The sequence below is a fragment of the Panthera onca genome, chromosome B1 (assembly GCF_046562875.1).
Source record: "Panthera onca isolate mPanOnc1 chromosome B1, mPanOnc1 haplotype 2, whole genome shotgun sequence".
Lineage (NCBI taxonomy): Eukaryota > Metazoa > Chordata > Mammalia > Carnivora > Felidae > Panthera > Panthera onca.
Window position 1 is genome coordinate 145200532 of NC_138342.1, and position 19366 is coordinate 145219897.

General features: G+C 39.1%; 1 protein-coding gene across 4 annotated transcripts in view; it reads left to right on the forward strand.

Annotated features, from left to right (window-relative positions):
- PALLD (palladin, cytoskeletal associated protein) overlaps window positions 1-19366 on the forward strand; it is a 406473-nt gene that overhangs the window by 152869 nt on the left and 234238 nt on the right. For 3 of the 4 annotated variants that reach the window (XM_060653807.3, XM_060653808.3, XM_060653809.3), the window contains exon 3: window positions 18065-18243. In XM_060653807.3, the coding sequence (XP_060509790.1) occupies window positions 18065-18243 (179 nt within the window). Of the gene's footprint in view, window positions 1-5982; window positions 6002-18064; window positions 18244-19366 lie in introns of those variants that run through there. The other variant, XM_060653814.3, reaches the window with a different exon arrangement.

Sequence of the window (19366 nt, forward strand, 5' to 3'; positions counted from 1 at the left end):
AATGCTCACAATGTAATAGCTTAAACTTGAAATCTGTCCATATGTATTAGAAACAGCTGTTTTACAGTCTGAGAGAGAAAAATTAGAATTCTGTGGCATAAGGGTGGGAGAAAATGGGCCATTTCACTGTAGAGAGGGACTCGAATTCTGTATTAAGTCATCTAAGTGAAAAGTTTTTGGTCCTTATGGGTATAAATTAATATGAGAGAATGCTTTCAGGAAAGTGTAAGTTCTGTTTGCCCAGAAGGTGAGAGATTTGCCAGTTAGTCCTAATAAATCCAACGAGGGAGAGGAGCCCCTTTGGAGATAGGTGACATGATGCTCATTAATGGAGAATGTCTTGGCGTGAATACTTTTGCATCAAGTATCTGCTTTCAAGGTCTCTTCATGAATGTTCTTTTTATGTGCTGGTATCTTTTTCCTTACACAATCTTGGTGAAAAATACTGTAGCGGGGTAGTATGAAATGACCTCACTCTCTTCCATAACTACCCTACCAAATGTAGCTCTGATCATTCCCACTGTGTTTTGTTTTTTTCATGGCATTGCCCTATCTGAAATTACTTACGTGATAATTTAAGTGATTATTGTGTCTCTCCCCATCTGGAGTAAAAGCTACATGTGTGTAGGCACATCTGGTCCTTTCCTGTGTAGCCAGGTCTTCATTTTAGCTTCTCTCAATTAGCTTCTCTCTTCTTCCAGCAAGATTTTCAGGTTCCAACCCAGAGGATGCTTGAGGGATGGAACTTTGATTCATTTGACCTCTGCAAGAATCACTTCATAGTTTAAAAGGCATTTTGTTGTTGGGACACTGACTCAGCAGAGCCAAGAACTTTCCTATAAGCTGTTGCTTGGTCGTTAAGGAAACACAACAGAATACAACCCTAACATGTCACATTCTACAGATCCTAATTTGTGATACACTGTGATATTTTTCACCCACTGTCTGAAGCAAGATGAGATAATCCCTGGCTGGTGTGAATTTTTTTTTTTTTTTTTTTTTAACATCTTTTTGCATTAATAGATCGAGTTTTAGGATTAAATACTTAAGTGTATAGGACAATATGCCAACATTTGTTTTCTTTAATCAAGTCCATTTAATTCTTAGCGTGACTATGGCTTTAGAAGGCACAGTGGCTCTCATAGCAGGGGGAACCTTCCTGGACAGACAAAGGAATAAGGGCACATGTTACAAACATATTTATAACCCAGATCAAGTGGAGGAGCTCTCGAATAGGAACAAAAGGAACAAAAATGAAAGACTAGTAAGTAATTGAATATATCCCGAGACTTAATTTGCTTTCTGTGCCCCCACAATGCACCCTTCCCTTAGCTTTTGTAAGGAATAACTGGCTAATCTTTTGAGTAAAATGAATGAAGCCCCGAGCCAAAGGTTAGAACTGCATCGCTGTGTTTAATCTTCCTAACAACGTTATGAGGTGGTGCAAATAAAATAGGGGTTAAAAGAGCCTAGTAGTTAATGAATAATAAAGTGGTAATACAAGTATCTTTTAATAGAGCACAATTGCCCTACGAAGCGTATCCTTTTTTTTCAGCTTTTAAAATGCTGCATAGGGACACCTGGGTGGCTCAGTCGGTTGGGCTTCTGACTTCAGCTCAAGTCATGATCTCACGGTTCGTGGGTTCGAGCTGTCAGCACAGAGCCTGGAACCTGTTTTGGATTCTGTCTCCTTCTCTTTCTCTCTGCCCCTCCCCCACTTGTGCATGTGCGCTTTCTCAAAAATAAACTTAAATGAAATGGTGCATAGATGGCTTTTCAAATTCATGCTTTTCTGTAGGTTTCTTTTTGGTAATTTTAATAAGTTTAGCATATATAAAGTAATATTTGCTTATGGTTAAAAAAAAAAATCCTGCAGGAAGCTCCAAGATGAAAAGTGAAACTTCTCTCTCTTGCCTCTGCTTCATTCCTCCCCTCCACATCACTTCAGAGTTTTAAGTTTCTTATAAGACTCTCCGGAAGTTTACTCTTCAGGTAAACACCGTTGTGGCATTACTAGACACAGTATGTTTTTTGACAGCTTCACCTGACATTATTTTTGAAGGCTGCATAGTATTTCCCTGGGTGGAATACCATAATTGATTTGCTCCTTTTCTCCTCGCTGATGGACATTTAGGGCAAGATGAGTGTTTTCTGTTACTTACAAAGTGCGGAAATGAACATTGTTGTACAACCGTGTTTTGTGGGTCTTTGTGCCCTTGTATGAGCATAGCAGAGCATAACTTCCTAGAAACGAAACTGCTGGGTCAAATGCATGTGTACTCTAAATGTTAGTGTTGCCAGATCCTTCTCTTGAAAGGTCATACCAGTTCATATTTCCCCATTAGTTTCAACAGCTTTCCATATACAGGAGTCTTAGCTCATGTTTTAAATGTATTCCTTTTCTTTTTAGATGTTCATAGAGCTCCCACTTGGAAACCACCTGCACCCACCTCCACTAAGCATACATACTCTGCATAGTCATACGTGTATAGTAATGCTGTCTGAATATCCTTTTCTTTCCTCCTTTATGTAAAGTATATACATTTTGTTGGGGGTGGGTGGTGAGGGAATGCCTTTCCAGGATCACAGTTTAACTTAGCTAATTGCAGTTCGGAGATTGATGGAAGAAGGCAAAGGGTTCAAGAGTGAAGTCAATTTTTCCTGAAGTTGGGAATAAATCTATAAATTCTGGTTCTGTGAATCGCTGAAGAATTATTGTGTAGGGATCAATAAATCACTTCTAAAGCAGTGTTAGAAGACTATTCCCTCTTCTCCGTGCACTAGTTACAATTACATTATTAGACTCCAGGGTGCTGGGCAAACTCATTCTGTTAGCTTTTAACATTGCAGTAAATGACCTGGCAACGGATTTAACATTTTCTTTGTAATGTCCAAAATTAACTCTTTAGTTACTGGCCAGAAAATCTCTAATGCCACCAGACTCTTAGAGCTATTTAGTGTTTCAATTCTTAGTCACTTAGAAATCATAGGATATTTTCTTTGTGGGAAGAAGAGGTGGGGAAAGAGGGAGGAATTTGAGCTCCACCTCAGTGACGGATGTGAGGATAAATGAGAAAAATGGGAGGTCAGGATTATCGGATATCCGCATATTATGTATATTGAGCAAAAATACACATTTTACGTCTTATTCAGGAGAGTTGCTTTTGGACAAAAGTAAATAACTGGTTGTACAGAATCACAGGTTTTAGCTAAAGGGTGGGTTTTCTTTTTCGTGTTTTGTTTTGGTTTTGGTTTTATTTCTCAACACTGAGAATAGACCATACCTGATGGGACAGAGACAGACGAAACACAGCACAGGAGCTGGAAGGCGGGCACACCCTCCAGAGGCTTGGGTCTGAGGGTGGAAATGTTGAGGAAGCAGACGGAGGCTGTGAAGAGTCCTACACAGCATGACTGTGGCAGAGATCTCCTTCTGTAGAGAACTGTGCTTTCCTCTCCCAACGGATATTTTTATGTGAGTGCCAGTCCCCAGCAGAAATCATGATTTATCTTCACCCTTTGGGTGGTATGTGATTCTTCTCCAAGAAGAGTGTTGAAAAATGCAAAAGAATATCAAAAGGTAGGAAATGGGAGGATTTTCAGAAAACTATCAGAATATATTTGCAAAATTTCATGAAAATCAGTCTTTAGTTAAATGACAAAATTTTAAAAATCCCTTTAAGGCTCTCAAACGTGCTTTTGAAAAATGTAATTATACCTCATTGGATTTGAAGTTTAGTATGTGATTATCTAACAGACATTTTGAAAGTTAGAGGTCCTACGTTAATAAGGCTAAAATGTGAACTTGAGCAAAGAGAAAGTAGAAAGTTTAATACAAAGCAAGTTAGCGATGAAGGTGATTAAATTTAGGAAGTCTTTCTTTTAGAAGAAATGGTCCAGTATCCTGTATTCACCCAGGTTTTTGTATGAAGTGTGAAATTGTTTTCTTGTTAAATTTTTTTACTGTTTATTTTTGAGAGTGAGAGGGTGAATGGGGGAGGAGCATAGAGAGGAGGAGACACAGAATCCGAAGCCGTCTCCAGGCTCTGAGCTGTCAGCACAGAGCCTGACACAGGGCTCCAACTCACGAACTGTGAGATCACAACCTGAGCTGAAGTGGGAGGCTTAACAAACTGAGTCACTCAGGCGCCTCGATTGTTTTTTAAAGTATATTTTGTGACAGACTATTTGCAAACATGGAAATGTAGCATTTTGTGTGCTGAACATAAGTTCCATTTAACAGCTAATATATCCCCAATAAACCATTCTAATTAAAAAGCCCCTGGAAACTTTAAGAGTTACCTTGATTAAATTAGGCTAATCTAATAAGTGCATCATAATTAAGAGGATTATGCCAGTCTTTAGTATTCAGCACACCAGGCCTTAGATGTTTTGTCCCACTTTCATGCGTGAGCTGTCAGTTGCTTGCTAAAAGAAAGATCATGGCACCAGTCATCATGGTAGACTCTCCATCAATCAGCCATTCGGTTCTTGAATTCTCTCTACAAGATTCCTACCTTTTTTCCTCCATCTTGAGTGTATCTAGTGACCGGGAACCCACTCATTCCAATCCATTCCATCTTTGGGCATGTGGAGTAATTTTAGTCATAAGAAACCTCAGGGAATTGCTTTAGATCCTTCAACATTGACTTAACACAGTACCTGGACACATATTTTTTAAGCCTACCTTCAGATAACTTGGAGAAACTATGAATCAATAGAATATTAAAATCTGGAGGGACACTAGGATTTTCTTGCCCAAGAGGATTGAGAAAAGACTATGAATGTGAAACAGCATTTACATACAGCATGAACTCCCTCTGTCTTTTTCTAGCACAGGGTAACTGTGCTAGAAATTTCTCAACATCCACAAATTGCCAAAATGATAAGGTAGTGTAGAAAGGCTTTCTCTTAACGTGCACAGCTTGAAAGAGTGAACTGTTGGCCAAAACTCTTCCTTGTCCCAAGCAATTCTTGAGGACCCCCAAAGAAAGGAGTAGCTGAGTTGGAGATAGTATTATCTAGATGTCTGGATATGCACATAGTGAACTCTGAGAATTAAAATCCTCCACAAGATAAAGTATTTTTAAAAATTTTTTAAAGTTTATTTATTTACCTTGAGAGAGAGCACAAGATGGGGGCGGGGGCAGACAGAGAGAAGGAGAGACAGAATCCCCAGCAGGCTCCGTGCCATCAGCACAGAGTCCAATGTGGGGCTCCAACTCGAGAACTGTGAGACCGTGACCTGAGCCAATACCAAGAGTCAGACGCTTAACTGACTGCACCTCCCAGGCTCCCCAAGGCAAACTTTGAATATACTGTTCTTTTCAGCCACAGCAAACATATGTAGCCATTATCAGGGACAGTTTAAAATTACAAAAACACGTATTTTTATTTGCTATGCAAGCAAAGGAACTATTATAACTTCCTCTAACTAGCAAATATAATATGCTAAAGTCTCCCCCACCCCTTACCCTGTACCACATAATAGTTTTAGAGGTTTGTTTGGTTTTGTCTTTTGCCAAGTCTTTAAGTACTTCTGAAGCCAATTTTTAAAAGTTGTGTATTGTGCCATCAAAGTAGCTTTGGGGCACGCAGGATGTGAGCACTGACTGATGGAATGGAGCCAGGTGGGTGCTCAACTTCTAATCAGCAAAGAGGTTTTTTTCATCACGAAAATCCATATTTTTCAAAGAAAAAGATTGAAGTCTGTATCTAATCATAACATTAATTTTAACACTTGAAAACTTAGAGTCGATTGGAGTGAAATGCCAGCCTGAGGTCATTTGCTCTGAAAAAGCAACTGAAATGAAACCTGCCAGTTTATTTGTTATTCAAATAGCCAAATAAAACAAAGTATAATTAGTCCTGACTTCCTGCTCTTGCTCACACACCTGAGGCCCCTCCCTGCTCCAGCCACAGCTCCACACACCCAGGATGTAAGGGGAAGCAGTGGAGACAGCTTTCTTGGGAAATGGCTCACCGTTCTACAGACTCACAAGTATGTATCTGATCCCAGTTGATGGGGGTAGGACAGATGCTATTTAGGGAATTACCTGTGTGAATCAGAGTCAGAAAGGGTAGTTGCACAGCAGTGTTTGCTGGGTGTTTGTGACTCTTTCAGGAACTTGATTCCAGGAGCGCGTCAGATGTTTAATTCAGGTTTCTGTGTGTGTGGGTATAAAATGTGGCTCAACGTTTTGATGAAAACATTCGCTGTTAAGATAGTTGGTGCAGGCATGTGAGTGCTGTGTGCCAGCCCTGGAATTCCCTCTATACCTACCTCCTCAGTGTCTCATTCCCAGTTCCCTGCTTGGTGGATGCTTCATTTATTACAGTTCTTCTAGGAAAGCTGACCTCCAAGTGTAGACTTCTAGAAGGAACACAAAATAAGAAAAAGGGAAAAGCACTTAGAAAAGGGGGGTGGCTTTGATGTGAGCTAGCTGGGAAAATCTTGGAAAAAGAAAGAACACCAGTTTCTGTAAGTAGTTACGGACTGACGGGACCAGTGTATGGTTGAACTTTGCTGGCTCGCATGCTCTGTTTTTGGTGTTGGTTTTGTGGTTCGTACGGGACCACACTAGCTAGCCAGGCTTGAACGCCATTAGACTAGGGTCAGAACATTGTGCGAGGAGGCCACCAAGCCTCCCCTCCACCTCAGCCAGATTGTCCACCAAATCTGAGAGGCTGAAGCGCCCACCTTTGCCTGCTGAGCCTGGTTCAGCTGATGGGGACTTATCAACCAGTGCAGTATTAGCTGAAAGCTCTTGTGGAGAGGGGATGAGAGAGAAGCAAAGCCCTTGGAATTCTGAAGTTCTAGCTTTTTCAGAAAGAGGGATATTTCCCACTCATTTTCTGTCCCCACTTTCACCTGTTTTCTCCTCCCTTACCCCTAATCATGGTTAGCTGTCAGCAGGATTAAAGCAAGAAATGGAGGTACTGATAAACTAGGAAAAATTATAGATGATCCTCCTGTACTTTGATTTGGGGGAAGAATGTTCCACTCTTGAGGGAACAGTTGTATTCAATGTAATTGCTTGTCACATGCAAAGAGAAAACTACTGGGCTTGCTAACGGTCTATACATCAACTGTTTTATGTGGGTTTCTGTATTTATGTCGAGTTGAAGATACCAAGAAGTCTTATTTCCCTATCCTTACTTTGGTTTTAGTCCTTCTGGGTTTCGTAAGTCTGAGGTAATCGTTGTATCTCCATGGATGGGTTCCAAAAGCATAGAAGACTGACAGCATTGTCTAATAAAACATCTCCCATTTTATTTCCTTTAGAATGCAATCCAAGTTACAACAATGGCTAGTAATTACCTGCCATAACTGTAACAACAGAATAGCTGAATGTGCACCTCTAGCTGTTTTATGTATGCAATTTCTCATTCTCGGGCTCTCTCTCTAATCCATTCTTTCCCTCAACGCTGTGAAGGCTTGGAAACATTCAGTACCAATTTTCACAGTATAGGTAACTTTGAAGTATGACTTGTCAGGTCATGCTTACTTATTTGTCTGCCCGCATAGAGGACTGGTAAGGATGAATCTGTTTTTTAACAGGTGTAACAAGAACTTGTGAATGAGTGACAGGAAGGTGGGAACTTTTTTCCCCCTCATAGACTGTGAGGTTTACTTTTGTCTACTCATGGGGATGAATCACATTTGCAGAGTCAAAATATCCACTAAAGCCAAAATCACATTTTCGAGTTGCTCTTGCAATGAAGTAAAGTAGCCATGTTCCTATTGATTCCTGTAATTATAATGGTAGCCTGTTTCATTCTTTGAAATGACCTGATTTGGACATCATATTGTACATTGACCCTGAGCATTTTCCAAAGGTGGGGGGTGAGGGAGGGCCCAATAATGCCATGTGCCATGGCAAAGTGGCTTCTTGTCCAAAACAGAAAAAAAAAATTCTTAGAGTTAACGGAGCCAGCAGTCAGCATTTCACATTGACTCCTATCTAAGAAAATACGTAAACATAGACTGTTAAATCCGACATGGCCAATATGTTTCAACTCAAGTGCCAGCTCTGTCTAAATGGTTGGTAGTGGTTGCCCAGAGCACTGCTGGAGGACTCCAGAACTAAGTCTGGGGCCAGTGAGAAAGAAGTTTTGCTTCGTTACTGATGCCTGTCATGAGCACTGGAAGAGGTAGTTGTAAAGTGTAGGGCAGGTATTCAGTGTCACTATTGTAGAGTTAGATGGGATCTTAGTGATAATTCAACCCTGTGTTTTCCAAAATGTGTTCCATGTACCATTAATCTTTCAATGTGATTCTCAAAATATGTTCTTTGGTCAAATAAGATTGAGAATGATGCCTGCAGTTTTTCTCTTGGAAATTTAGTGTATATTGGCATAGTCAAAGTTCTAGAAAGTTCTATAGTAAAGACAGATGTTTAACTCCTTGCTCCACAAACCTATTGTGCCACAGGACCCTTTTTCAATGCTATCTGTTAACTTGCTGCAGAAATAGTTTTTTGGGACACATTTGAGGAAACACTAGTCTAGTTCATGCCTCACATTTCACAAATCAACTCCAGCCCTAAAAGAGAGGACAACTGGATTTCATTCAGCTTAGCTGGTCTGTTGACCAGGTGAAACCAGAATCCTGGACTGTTGATTCCCGGCCCCTAGGCCCTTTCTACTACATCACCAGGGTGGAAAATACTGGACGTAATCTAAGATTTTAAGAGCTTCAGCAGCACACATACTTAGTGTAGATTCTACCTGCCCACATCTATGCTGTTTCTTAGGGATACTGATTAACACCTACATGCTCCTTGAGTCCAGATATGAAGAAGCTACCTCTTCTGGTCAAAACAAGATAAAATCATTTTAGAAGTTCGGTTTATTTGAGCTGCATTTACTCCTCTCTCTATTTTATCTTTCTTTCTTATGAGATAAATGATTATGAGAGGAAAAAATTGGTAGACATGAGTCTGGTTTTGGTTCAAAGGCCATTTTATCACTTCCTGGGCTTTGAATTTCAAAAACTCAGTCTATTGGTCTCTTTTTGACCAGAAGGTTAAAGTACATCTGTTGTCCACACAAATTTAGCTGTTGTCCTTTGAGCTAAGAAGACATGAAATGATAACTCTAGTAAATTTAGACAAGGCCTAATTTCACTTTGGTCTGCCTATAAATTCACATGACAAAATAAACATGGTGTGTCTTGTGGTTAATGTGAACATGTGTAAAAAATTAAGAAATACTTGGTGACAAGACAAAAAATACTCCATAAAAATTAATTGGTGTTTAATTGAGGATGTATGAAATGCACTATTTACGGATGGCTTGACTTTGAGCTCAGGCATAAATAAAATTCATCTTGGACAATCACCAAAATTGGGAACTTATGCCCATTTCATGGGAGAGCACTGTCATTCCTATCATTCTTTTGGGAGAAAGGAACACCTAGAAAATAGAACCCCTTGTGGAACCACTGATGTCTCTGGGTTTTGTTCCATTGGTCCCCCCCACCCCATCCCGGCCCCTTGATTTCCATTATAATAGCATCTTAAAAACTAGTTCCTTTAGTTTTCTTTGACCGTGTGCTTCTGTGAAGTCATGTGGCTGCTTGTACTTAGGGAGAAAGGGGCAGCTGCAGGCTAAATTTGCCTTCCTATAATCATTGCTATCCCTTTGAAGATAAATTTTGTAGGAAGCACAAATCAGTGGAGTTGGGAAGTAAAAGTGGAGACACATCTTTCAACATAACTTTGTTTTTCCATGACTATTCGGAAACGTGACTTAGAGAAGAAAATGAAAACTCAACTATTCTTAAAGGCTTTTATTTAATAAGCACTCAATTTTCTATTAACTGGCTTCCAAGATTTACCATTTTCCTTAGAGTTGGAAAATATTAGCCAAGATTCATTGATGAAGCATTATAAATTTTATAAATCCGATTTTTCCATCTTAAAATTTGTTCATGTTTAAAATACAGGGCACATAAAATTTCCACAATACATAGTTGTTGTTCAAAATGAGAAAGATACTGAAGCTGTCAATCATAAAATCTGTATTTCTGTTTGTGTATTGAATAGATAGTACTAGTCAATGGTTAAACCAAGCGATGCCATATGTGATTTTTTTTAAACAAAGTATTAGTATATCATGCTGGGTAGTACATATTCCACTTTGCCTGTGGATTTGCTAGTCCCTTCCATTTAACAGTTGAATTTATTATCAAAAAATCAACAGTATTGTCCTGTTTTGGAGAACCAGAGTGTTCTGGGCTTTCCCACATGTGTATCCCACTCCTAAATACAGTTCTGAGCCTCACTGCCAGTTGCCAGGGTCCTAAGAAGAAAAAAAGGAAGGCCACATCAGAGAGGTCAACTTAAAAATTTTCTTACACTGCCCAAGAATGGAAACGATTGTTAATTTTCAAAGGAGGTCTCTTGTTCAGAAGCAGCTGTGATCCCCCTGATTTTAGTTACCCTTGTGACCCCTTTTGATCCTTAACCAAAGCACTTCCTGTGACTGCAGTCAGATACAGCCACTCTCTTCCAACAGTCGAACTCTAACCAAATCAGAGGTTACATTTGACCTCACCTTGAAATGTAGAAAGTGAACAATTAAATATTGAACGTTTCTATGTAAAACACCTTCTTGAATTTCAATCCTGCCATATCCTGCTGGTGCTATAATATGATCCTTGAATTTTTGGCACTGTCTCATTTTTAGTCTGGAATGTCTGAAAATTTCGGAAAAAAAAAAAGACATTATGCAACAAGAAGAAATATATCTATTAAAACAATGTAGATTTCAAAAAAAAAAAATCCCAGCACGAGTAATATAAAGAAATGTGCCATCTTACAGACCTTTAAATACTATGATCCTTTTTTCTCTGTCATCTCTTATGAACAAAAAAAAATTCCAGTCTTGTAAAGTTCATCAACATTATCCCCTCTCTAATAAACTAAGTTTAACCTAAGTATTCTATCCAAAACTAACCTCTAATCTATATGTATCAAGGTATAGCCAATTTTTAAAAATTTTTGAAAGCCGTACGTGCTTCCATGTGATAGAAGAGCCTCTGTTCATTAGATGAAGTGTATTCAGTATTTCCTAGGTCTATAGTTGGGTTTTCTTCTCTATTTGCCTAGCACTGGCCTCATGAAATAAGAAATCCAACTTAGCTGACATTGGTACCCTCGAGGAATTCCTAGATTGGAGTCAAGGTGCCATCAACCCCTTGATGAATGAATGATTGATGAATGAATGAACATGACTGTATCTCCTAATCCTTTTTACATTTTATTTCCAATTAATGCAAGATTCTTTTCATGCCCTGTTTATGACCTTGGAATCTGACAATCAGTCTCAACTGGCTTACTCCTATACGAGCAACTCTTAATTCTTTTGAATAGAGATTTACTCCACTAATTTTCAGTGTTTGCGCCTTAGCTCCCCATCACATGGCAATCACATGGTTGCTTAGCTCCACCAGATTAGAGGGGAAGAATCTGTAAAACTTGTTAAAATTTGTTTATAGCTATAATAAAAAGTTTGATGAAAGATGAAACTAAATGTATTAAAGAAAATTAAATTGTGAAGATTATCCGGATTTAATTATCCACATTGTTTCCTTTTTAAATTTCTATACATAAATAAGAGTAGCCATTATCTAAAGATAAAATGAGAACTACTCCACAAGGTTTTGAGGGAAATAAGGCCATATTTACCAAGTGCATGGCATAAAATAGGCATTAAATATATACATATTTACTCTCTCGATTTGAATTTGTATAAGTCCTTATGACTATCATGGTTCCCAAATATTGCATCCTCATCCTAACTATGAGATTGTAGTTATATATTTTAACCATTTAATAGTTAAAATGAAGTATGGACAAGGTCTGATTCAAGTTGAAATTTATTAGAAGTACAGAATGGGAATGTAGATAATTAGCATTTTGATTTTCCAATATACTAACCAGTGTTTTACGCACTAGTTAAATGACTTCCAGGTGTAATGAATAGAATGAAAAAAAGTCCAGGGGTGTCTTTCAGTGGAACTTTACCTAAGTAGACTCTCCCAGCTATATTACACACTTCCACACGTGTTCTCTCTCCACCAAACCCTCTCCCCACTCTTACAATAGGAACAGCTTCCAGGATCTGGAGGAAAGGGAAAAATGTATCTTCCAAGAAGGCACCACATTGAGTATGACAAATGTGTTTTGTTTCAGAAGACTTCAACTTCAGTTGCTTTGTACCCTGCCTGCCCAAACAGCCATGCTGAGAATTCTGAGACCTCCAGTTTCGCTAGCAAAGAATATTCCGACCAATTAGAGATGTCTGCCACAGGGTATGCAAAGAACACAGTGTCATTACCTGTTCCACGCATTTACCAGACCTGTGTTTTTGTTCTCTTTTCTGGCTTGCCACACCAGTATTGCCTTTCCTAAACTGTACTGGCAACCAGAATGTAAGATAGGAAAAATTTCAGGTCAGAAATGAATCAACAGACCTTTTACCTGTTCTTTAAAGAATACTGAATGTCTTAAGTCCTTTCCAGAAAGCTGATAGAAGTATGACCTTCAAGAAACTTAGCAAAACAAACATGCCATGAGTACATCTCATCCATCTCCTTTGTTGCACCAGTACTTAAAATCTCCAGGATTCTCTTAGGTTAGGCAAGAAAGTGATTTGTATTTTGTCTATTACATAAAGAATCAGACAATGCTGATTTCCTGTTTTGAAGTAGATGATTTTGAGTTTAATTTTGTATTTTTAAGATGTACTTCGGAATGAGCAAGTGAGGGTAGATAGACATCTCTCTGTATATGCCTTAAGGCAAAAACTGTAATAGGTATTATTTCAACTATTGGTTCAATCCTTTCTTCATGTGTAATCTAATTCTTTGATCAGTTCAGTGCTTTAAAATGTAGGTTTTGGAGTGCCTGGGTGGCTCAGTCGGTTGAGCATCCAACTTCGGTTCAGGTCATGATCTGACAGTTTGTGAGTTCGAGCCCTGCATCGGGCTCTGTGCTGACAGCTCAAAGCCTGGAGCCTGCTTCAGATTGTGTCTCCCTCTCTCTGCCCCTCCCCCACTCATGCTCTGTCTCTATGTCTCTGTCTCTCTCTCTGTCAAAAATAAATAAACTTTAAAAAAAAATGTAGGTTTTATGGGGTGTCTGGGTGGCTCAGTTGATTAAGCATCCAACGTCAGCCTAGGTCATGGTCTTGCCATTCCCGAGTTTGAGCCCTGCGTTTGGCTCTGTGCTGACAGCTCAGAGCCTGGAGCTGTTTCAGATTCTGTGTCTCCTCTCTCTCTGCCCCCTCCCCCCCCCCCGAAAAATAAACATTTAAAAGAATAATAAAAAAACCTGCATTTTATATCAGGTATGGTAAGGCCAATAGACTAGGACAGGACTGCCATTGAAAGATAGTTTTTCATAGTTCCCAAGATTAAGGAGCTACACCATGGGGGAACATAGGGGAATCACCAGGTACCCCCTAGGAGAGGGAAGCATGGGTAAGAGCTTTTATGGATTTTCTGCAGGTAGGAAGAGGTGAAGCAGGGTAAGTAGATTTAAGATTGGCTAGTTTGAATAATCACAGGGAACTCCTGGGCATAGGGGCTGCCCCTAGTGTTTTGCTCTCTGGCCCTGGGGTGATTAGAGCAGGGCAATTGTGTCCCTGAGTGTGAGAGCCCAATAGAAGGGGTGGTGGGAATGTGGCTCTAGAAGGATTAGCTTTCATATGGAATGTGCACCCAGAGGAGTCATTTACCGTTTTGAAGAATGGGCTAGCTCTGGGAGGGCTGGTCTTTCTGGGATCAGCAAGGCCCAGATGTCAAAGCCTCAGAATTACAGAAGATAAAAAGGTATGATTAATACATTCCATATACCAAACATTGTGCTGGAACATATAGTATGCTTATAAGTTAAAAAGGCCAGGCCTCTACCCTGGGAAAAGTTGTATTCTAGTAGGATAGAGAGGCACATGAAGAACAGATTTCAATAGAATGTTGGAAGTCAAGTACCACAGTAGTGATAAAGACAAGGTGCTAAGTCCCTTGACACATTTAAGGACCCAATGTGGGTATATAATCTTAGAAGTGCTATTGTATTTAGTATATTTCATAGAAGCGAAGCCATTAATTACTTGGACCTTTCATCAAAGAATTTTCTGTATCACTTCTGGAAAGACTTCAAATGTAGTCCTAAATATAAAACCCTTCCATTTCACCAAGAACCTTAGAATCATGAAATTTTACAGCTATAAAGTCTCATGTTCTCATATATATGAGGAACCTGAACCAGGAAGGCTAGCTAACTTCCCTAAAGTCACAGTTGAGCCTCTGCTAGGCCCTTGCTGGCTCCAGCGTGCAAATGGTTCCAATCATAAATTAAACACATTTATCTAAATGTTGGCCAGGAACCACGCTGCCCTTCTTGTTGCTACAGGGAGTCTGCCATCTAAATATTTGCAGTTTCCCCCCCTCTTGAGTCACACCCTATCTTAACCACATTTTAACAACATAGAACTGGTCACTTGACAGGTACTTAATATCAGTAACAATCTGACTTTCCTGAGTGTCAAAGCAATATAAATGACTCACATTCATTATTGTACTTAATGCTGAAATGGGACAAATTTCATCTTTTCTCTGCACTGGGTCTTCTGTATTTTACAATCGGAGATGCTTTTTAAATTTTATTCATGGAGCTGGAGAACAAATAGCATTAGTGTTTAGAAAGCAAGAAGCAGATCAGTCTAATGGTTTGTAAGCAAAGCACCAACCGTGTCACCATATGCAATTGTTGAAGACAAGGGTGAACCATCTCAGAAGACAAAATAGACCATTGCAGAAAATGCCTTACTCCTTCTGCCATTTTTAAAGTATATTTCAAGTATTTTATTGTGCTTACAGATTAGTGTCTTCAGCCGTATACGTATTCATTGCTCAGGTTATAATTGGTCTTCATTTTTCAAAAACTACAGATTGTATGGGATAAGTATGCTAGAAAGCATTCTGCAATATATACTCAGAAAGTAGATGCTAAATTTAGAAAGAATCTCATGGTCAAATAAGTTGAGTAAATACTAGATTAGACAGCGTTAAATTTCTTTTCCGCAAGACTTTCTGGGCCTTTAATGAGAAAATGGGAATTGCAGACACCAAGAAGTGAGAATATATAGCATCTTCCAGATCTAGTAGTCCATAGATCCTTCACTATTGGGTTTTTCATGGAAAGCATATTCCAGAATAACAAGTGGCAGATAGTATTTTGAAAGCATCAAGTATACAATACACAATGGATCAATAAAAAAAGTTAAGAATTTTTTTCTGCCATGAGGAAGCCTATTTCCTAGGTGGGAAAATAAAGCACGAATACTGTAGGCCTCAAATAACAGTATGAGGAAATAGTATAGAAGCTATCACAAAGTGCTATGTGATCAACTGTCAAAGGAAAGATGTTCAAATGTGTTTAGTACAGAGGTAGGAGAAACAGAACGTAATTCTGCATGCATTTTTGTGCAAGGGACTGGAGGTACAAGACCCATCAAATACGGTTGCTATATTAAAGAAATGAGCATCCTAGAGGGAAAGCCAGGACCCAGTGATGCAGGTTAGCATGGTCAAAACCTAAAAGGCCAGAACTGCTTAACCTTTGCATGTACATGAGTTTCCTGGAGGATCTGAACTGACGGGAGTAGATTTGGGATGAGGATCAAGATTCTGCATTTCTCATAAACTCCCAAATGATGCTGATGCGGCTGGTCCAAGGATCACACTTTGAGGAGCAAGAAGTTAGAGCAGGAGTTGGCAAAGTTTTTCTATAAAGTCCAGATAGTAAATATTTTAGGATTCGTGGGCCATGTGCTCTGATGCAACTACTCAACTCTGTCACTGTAATGCAAAAGCAGCCAGAGACCATGAGTTAGTGAACGAGCATGGCAGTGTTCCCCAAAAAACTTGATAGACTCTGACATTTGGACATTGTATAATTTGCATATATCACAAGTTTATCCTCTTTCTTAAAAATTTTAAAAATCTAAAAAACATTCTCAGCTCATGGGCCATACAAAAACAGGTTATGGGGGCTGCAGGCTGTAGGTTTGCTGACCCAGGAGTTAGAGGACCAGATATCACACTCCTCGAGTACTAGGCAGAGGTCTCCTTATGAAGCATATCTAACCAAAGCAGTTACTCTTTCCTTCTCTTAAACCTCCACTGTACTTATGATGCTTAACTTCACATCCAAATGTTGGTTTGTATCTTTTCCATGGAAGATAAGGACACTTATTGACAGTATAAACTCAACTAGTTGCAGAGTTTACCAGGCATTACCTGTAGGATGTAATGTAGTGCCTTCCACATGGAAGGTGCCCAGCAAGCATGTGTTCAGTAGAATTTAGTCTGTTAAAGGAGCCTATAGCTTGACTATGAGGAAGAGTGGTTCCTAGGTGGGTTTAATGAAGAGGGGAGGAGAGAATCCCAAGGAAGGGAAAGGATAGGCAAAGGAAAATCAGCAAGTGATACATGAGGACTATGTAGGAAATAATAAATTCATGCAAATATTTAATAGAAGCAGAGGGTTAGTATAGGAAAATGATAAAAAAATAAAATCAGGGCCAGGTATATGAATGGCTTCAATGACAGGTCTGAAGTTGAAAGACTGAAGTATGTAGGGAAGAGCTTTATTCTGATATAGAATAGAGAAAGAATCTATAGTTTACTGCAGATGGGGAAATCAACTGAATCCACAGTCAGTTCTCATGGGTGAAGATCTGGTCTGGGACTATGGAAAGAGAACAGGATAGAATGAACTGGAAGCTGGCTCTAGGCTGGAACGTTCTCTGGGACTGTATGAAGACACAGGAAATGAGAAAATGCCCTAGAATTAAGAAATCCTGCCCTTCTCAACAGTCTCAGAAGTAGTATGTGTGTTGTTGCTGAGGATGCTCTGCTGACTGAGTGGTGGTGGTAAATGTTTTCTAATTCCCAAAGTCTTATCTGTCCTTTTACGACTAACCCGTATTTAATTTTTAAGTTTCTAGAATTAATCCCCTGAGTAGTATTAGCAAACTGGTTTTATTTTCAGATTAAATATAAATACCTATATTCTATCTCAATATAGAAAAAAGTCTCTAATGCCCTATTTTTATAAAAGGACGCAAAATCCAAAGAATTTCATAGAATATGAGACTCAGAGGAAATCTGAGTGCTGATTAAGAGGTAAGCGGACAATACTGTCCCAGAGACTTCATTGCTTTTGGTTGCAAGTGGTACATTCCTACATATTTCTTTAAAAATAAATCACATTTAGGAGAGGTTTTAGGGCAGCTTCATGTTTTTTTTGTGAAAATCCTGTTGAGAGTATGAGGTGCTGGGGGAATAAGGCAAGTGTGTGAGAGAGAGAGCATGTGCTAAAACAGTCTGGCAGCCTGCAGCCTCTTACACCCAGGTCCTGGTTGTTTGGAGGAGGAAAAGTGCTGACCAGCAAGAATGAATTACAGCACAGCCAGCATCTCTCTACCTCGTGGAGGCCAGGCGGTCTGCTAGAAAGGTTTGTAAATACCAGAAATGTGGAAGCCATTAAATCTGCTATTGCTCAGCTGATCGGGAGTCTTAGGGTCAACAAAAATAGTGCTGCCTATGATTTTTCAACATGATGACTAGTTTCCCCTGATACATTAGATATTTTGAGCATAATGTTTAGATTTCATATTTTTCTTTAGGTAAGAATCATAAAGTTGTAAGAGGCATCTACGATAAAACATTTTATAAGAAGACACTTTGAATTTCTGTTCCTTTTATTTTGTAACTAAAACGGTCTTTCCAAGTTTGGTGATATCCCTTATTTTGAAGTTGATAAAATGTACAAGATGCTTTACAAAGAAAACCTATGGGCAATGTCTAGTCATTAATTTCACGGTCTCTAAGGTTTCCCTCAGTAACATCAGCACAGATCTTTTTTTTTTTTTTTTTTTTTTAATCAAACAAGCATCTTATTACAGCCTTTCACTTCTGCTTTATTGTTTTAAACATCACCATTTCCTTTCTTTCTCTCCTGTCCTTTGACCTCCATTTGGCCTGCAGATGGTTCTGTGAGGGGAAGGAGCTACAGGACACTCCCGACATTCAGATCCGCTGTGAGGGTGGGGACCTCCACACCCTGGTCATAGCCGAGGCCTTTGAGGACGACACAGGTCGCTATACCTGTCTGGCTACAAACCCCAGCGGCTCAGACACAACATCTGCCGAGGTGTTCATCGAAGGTAAGGAGAGGTGCATGATTTAAAGGGGTGGTTGGGGTCTGATAGCTTGAGTAGAGCTTCCCTATGAACATGCCTTCCCAATGCAAACAGCATAATGGCGTGATTCAAACCTCATTTCTCCTGAGAATTTTATAATGAACAGTCTGACACTTGGGCATACATCAGCTAATGTCAATATTTGTTCCTTTTAATTGAAAACATTTCAGCTGCGTTAACTTGAATTTACTTAAAATGTAAAGTGTCTAACTCATTTTTGATTTCTCTAGTGAAGAGAGAATGGGAACATCTAGAAAAACCGTGTCTATCGACCAGATAGAGTTAAACTATAAATGACTTGGGAAATCATTCATGGGAATGCTAAATGATTGAATATTTTTAAATGTTCTCATTTGTATTCAATTCTAGAATTTTTGCCTCTTTTGTGAAATTCCGTTATTCCAGCTAAATGTATGGTGAACTTGCAATCTCAGGATGAAAAAACTTCAAGGATCAGTGTTGTATTAGAAAACGGGTAGGCAGAGAGTAGAATATTTCTTTTGTTCTTGACAAGACTCAGCCTGTGGGGAATTAGAAAGCTTGACGTGAAAGTATATAGTTTTACACTATTATTGGATTTTGATCAATACCTATAATTTAAGTTGGAAACGTTTTAAGCACCCACAGTACATGTTTTGTTTCTATATCCATAAATTGGTGAGTACTCTGTTAATTGGTTGCTTTTCAGAGTAGTAGTTAAGGGGAGTCTGGGTGGCTCAGCCACTTAAGCGTCCGACTCTTGATTTAGGCTCAGGTCATGATCTCACAGTAGTGAGATCCTGAGATCCAGCTCTCATTCCCTCAGGATTCTCTGTCTGGGTCCTTTTGACCCTCCCCTGCTTGCGTGCGGGCTCTCTCTTTCTCTCTTTCCCTCTTATTCTCTCTCTCTCAAAAAAAAGAAAAAAAATCAGAAGAGAAAATAGTAGTTGAAATGCAAAAAAAAGATTAAAATCCTTGAGGTCTTCATGAGCTTACTCTTCATCTTTTTATGTTTTTTAACTGTTTAATATCACTAAATTTCTTTATTATTTAAAGTAGAAGAAATCAAGATATGAATCATAATTTGTGACTCTTTCAAGAATTGACA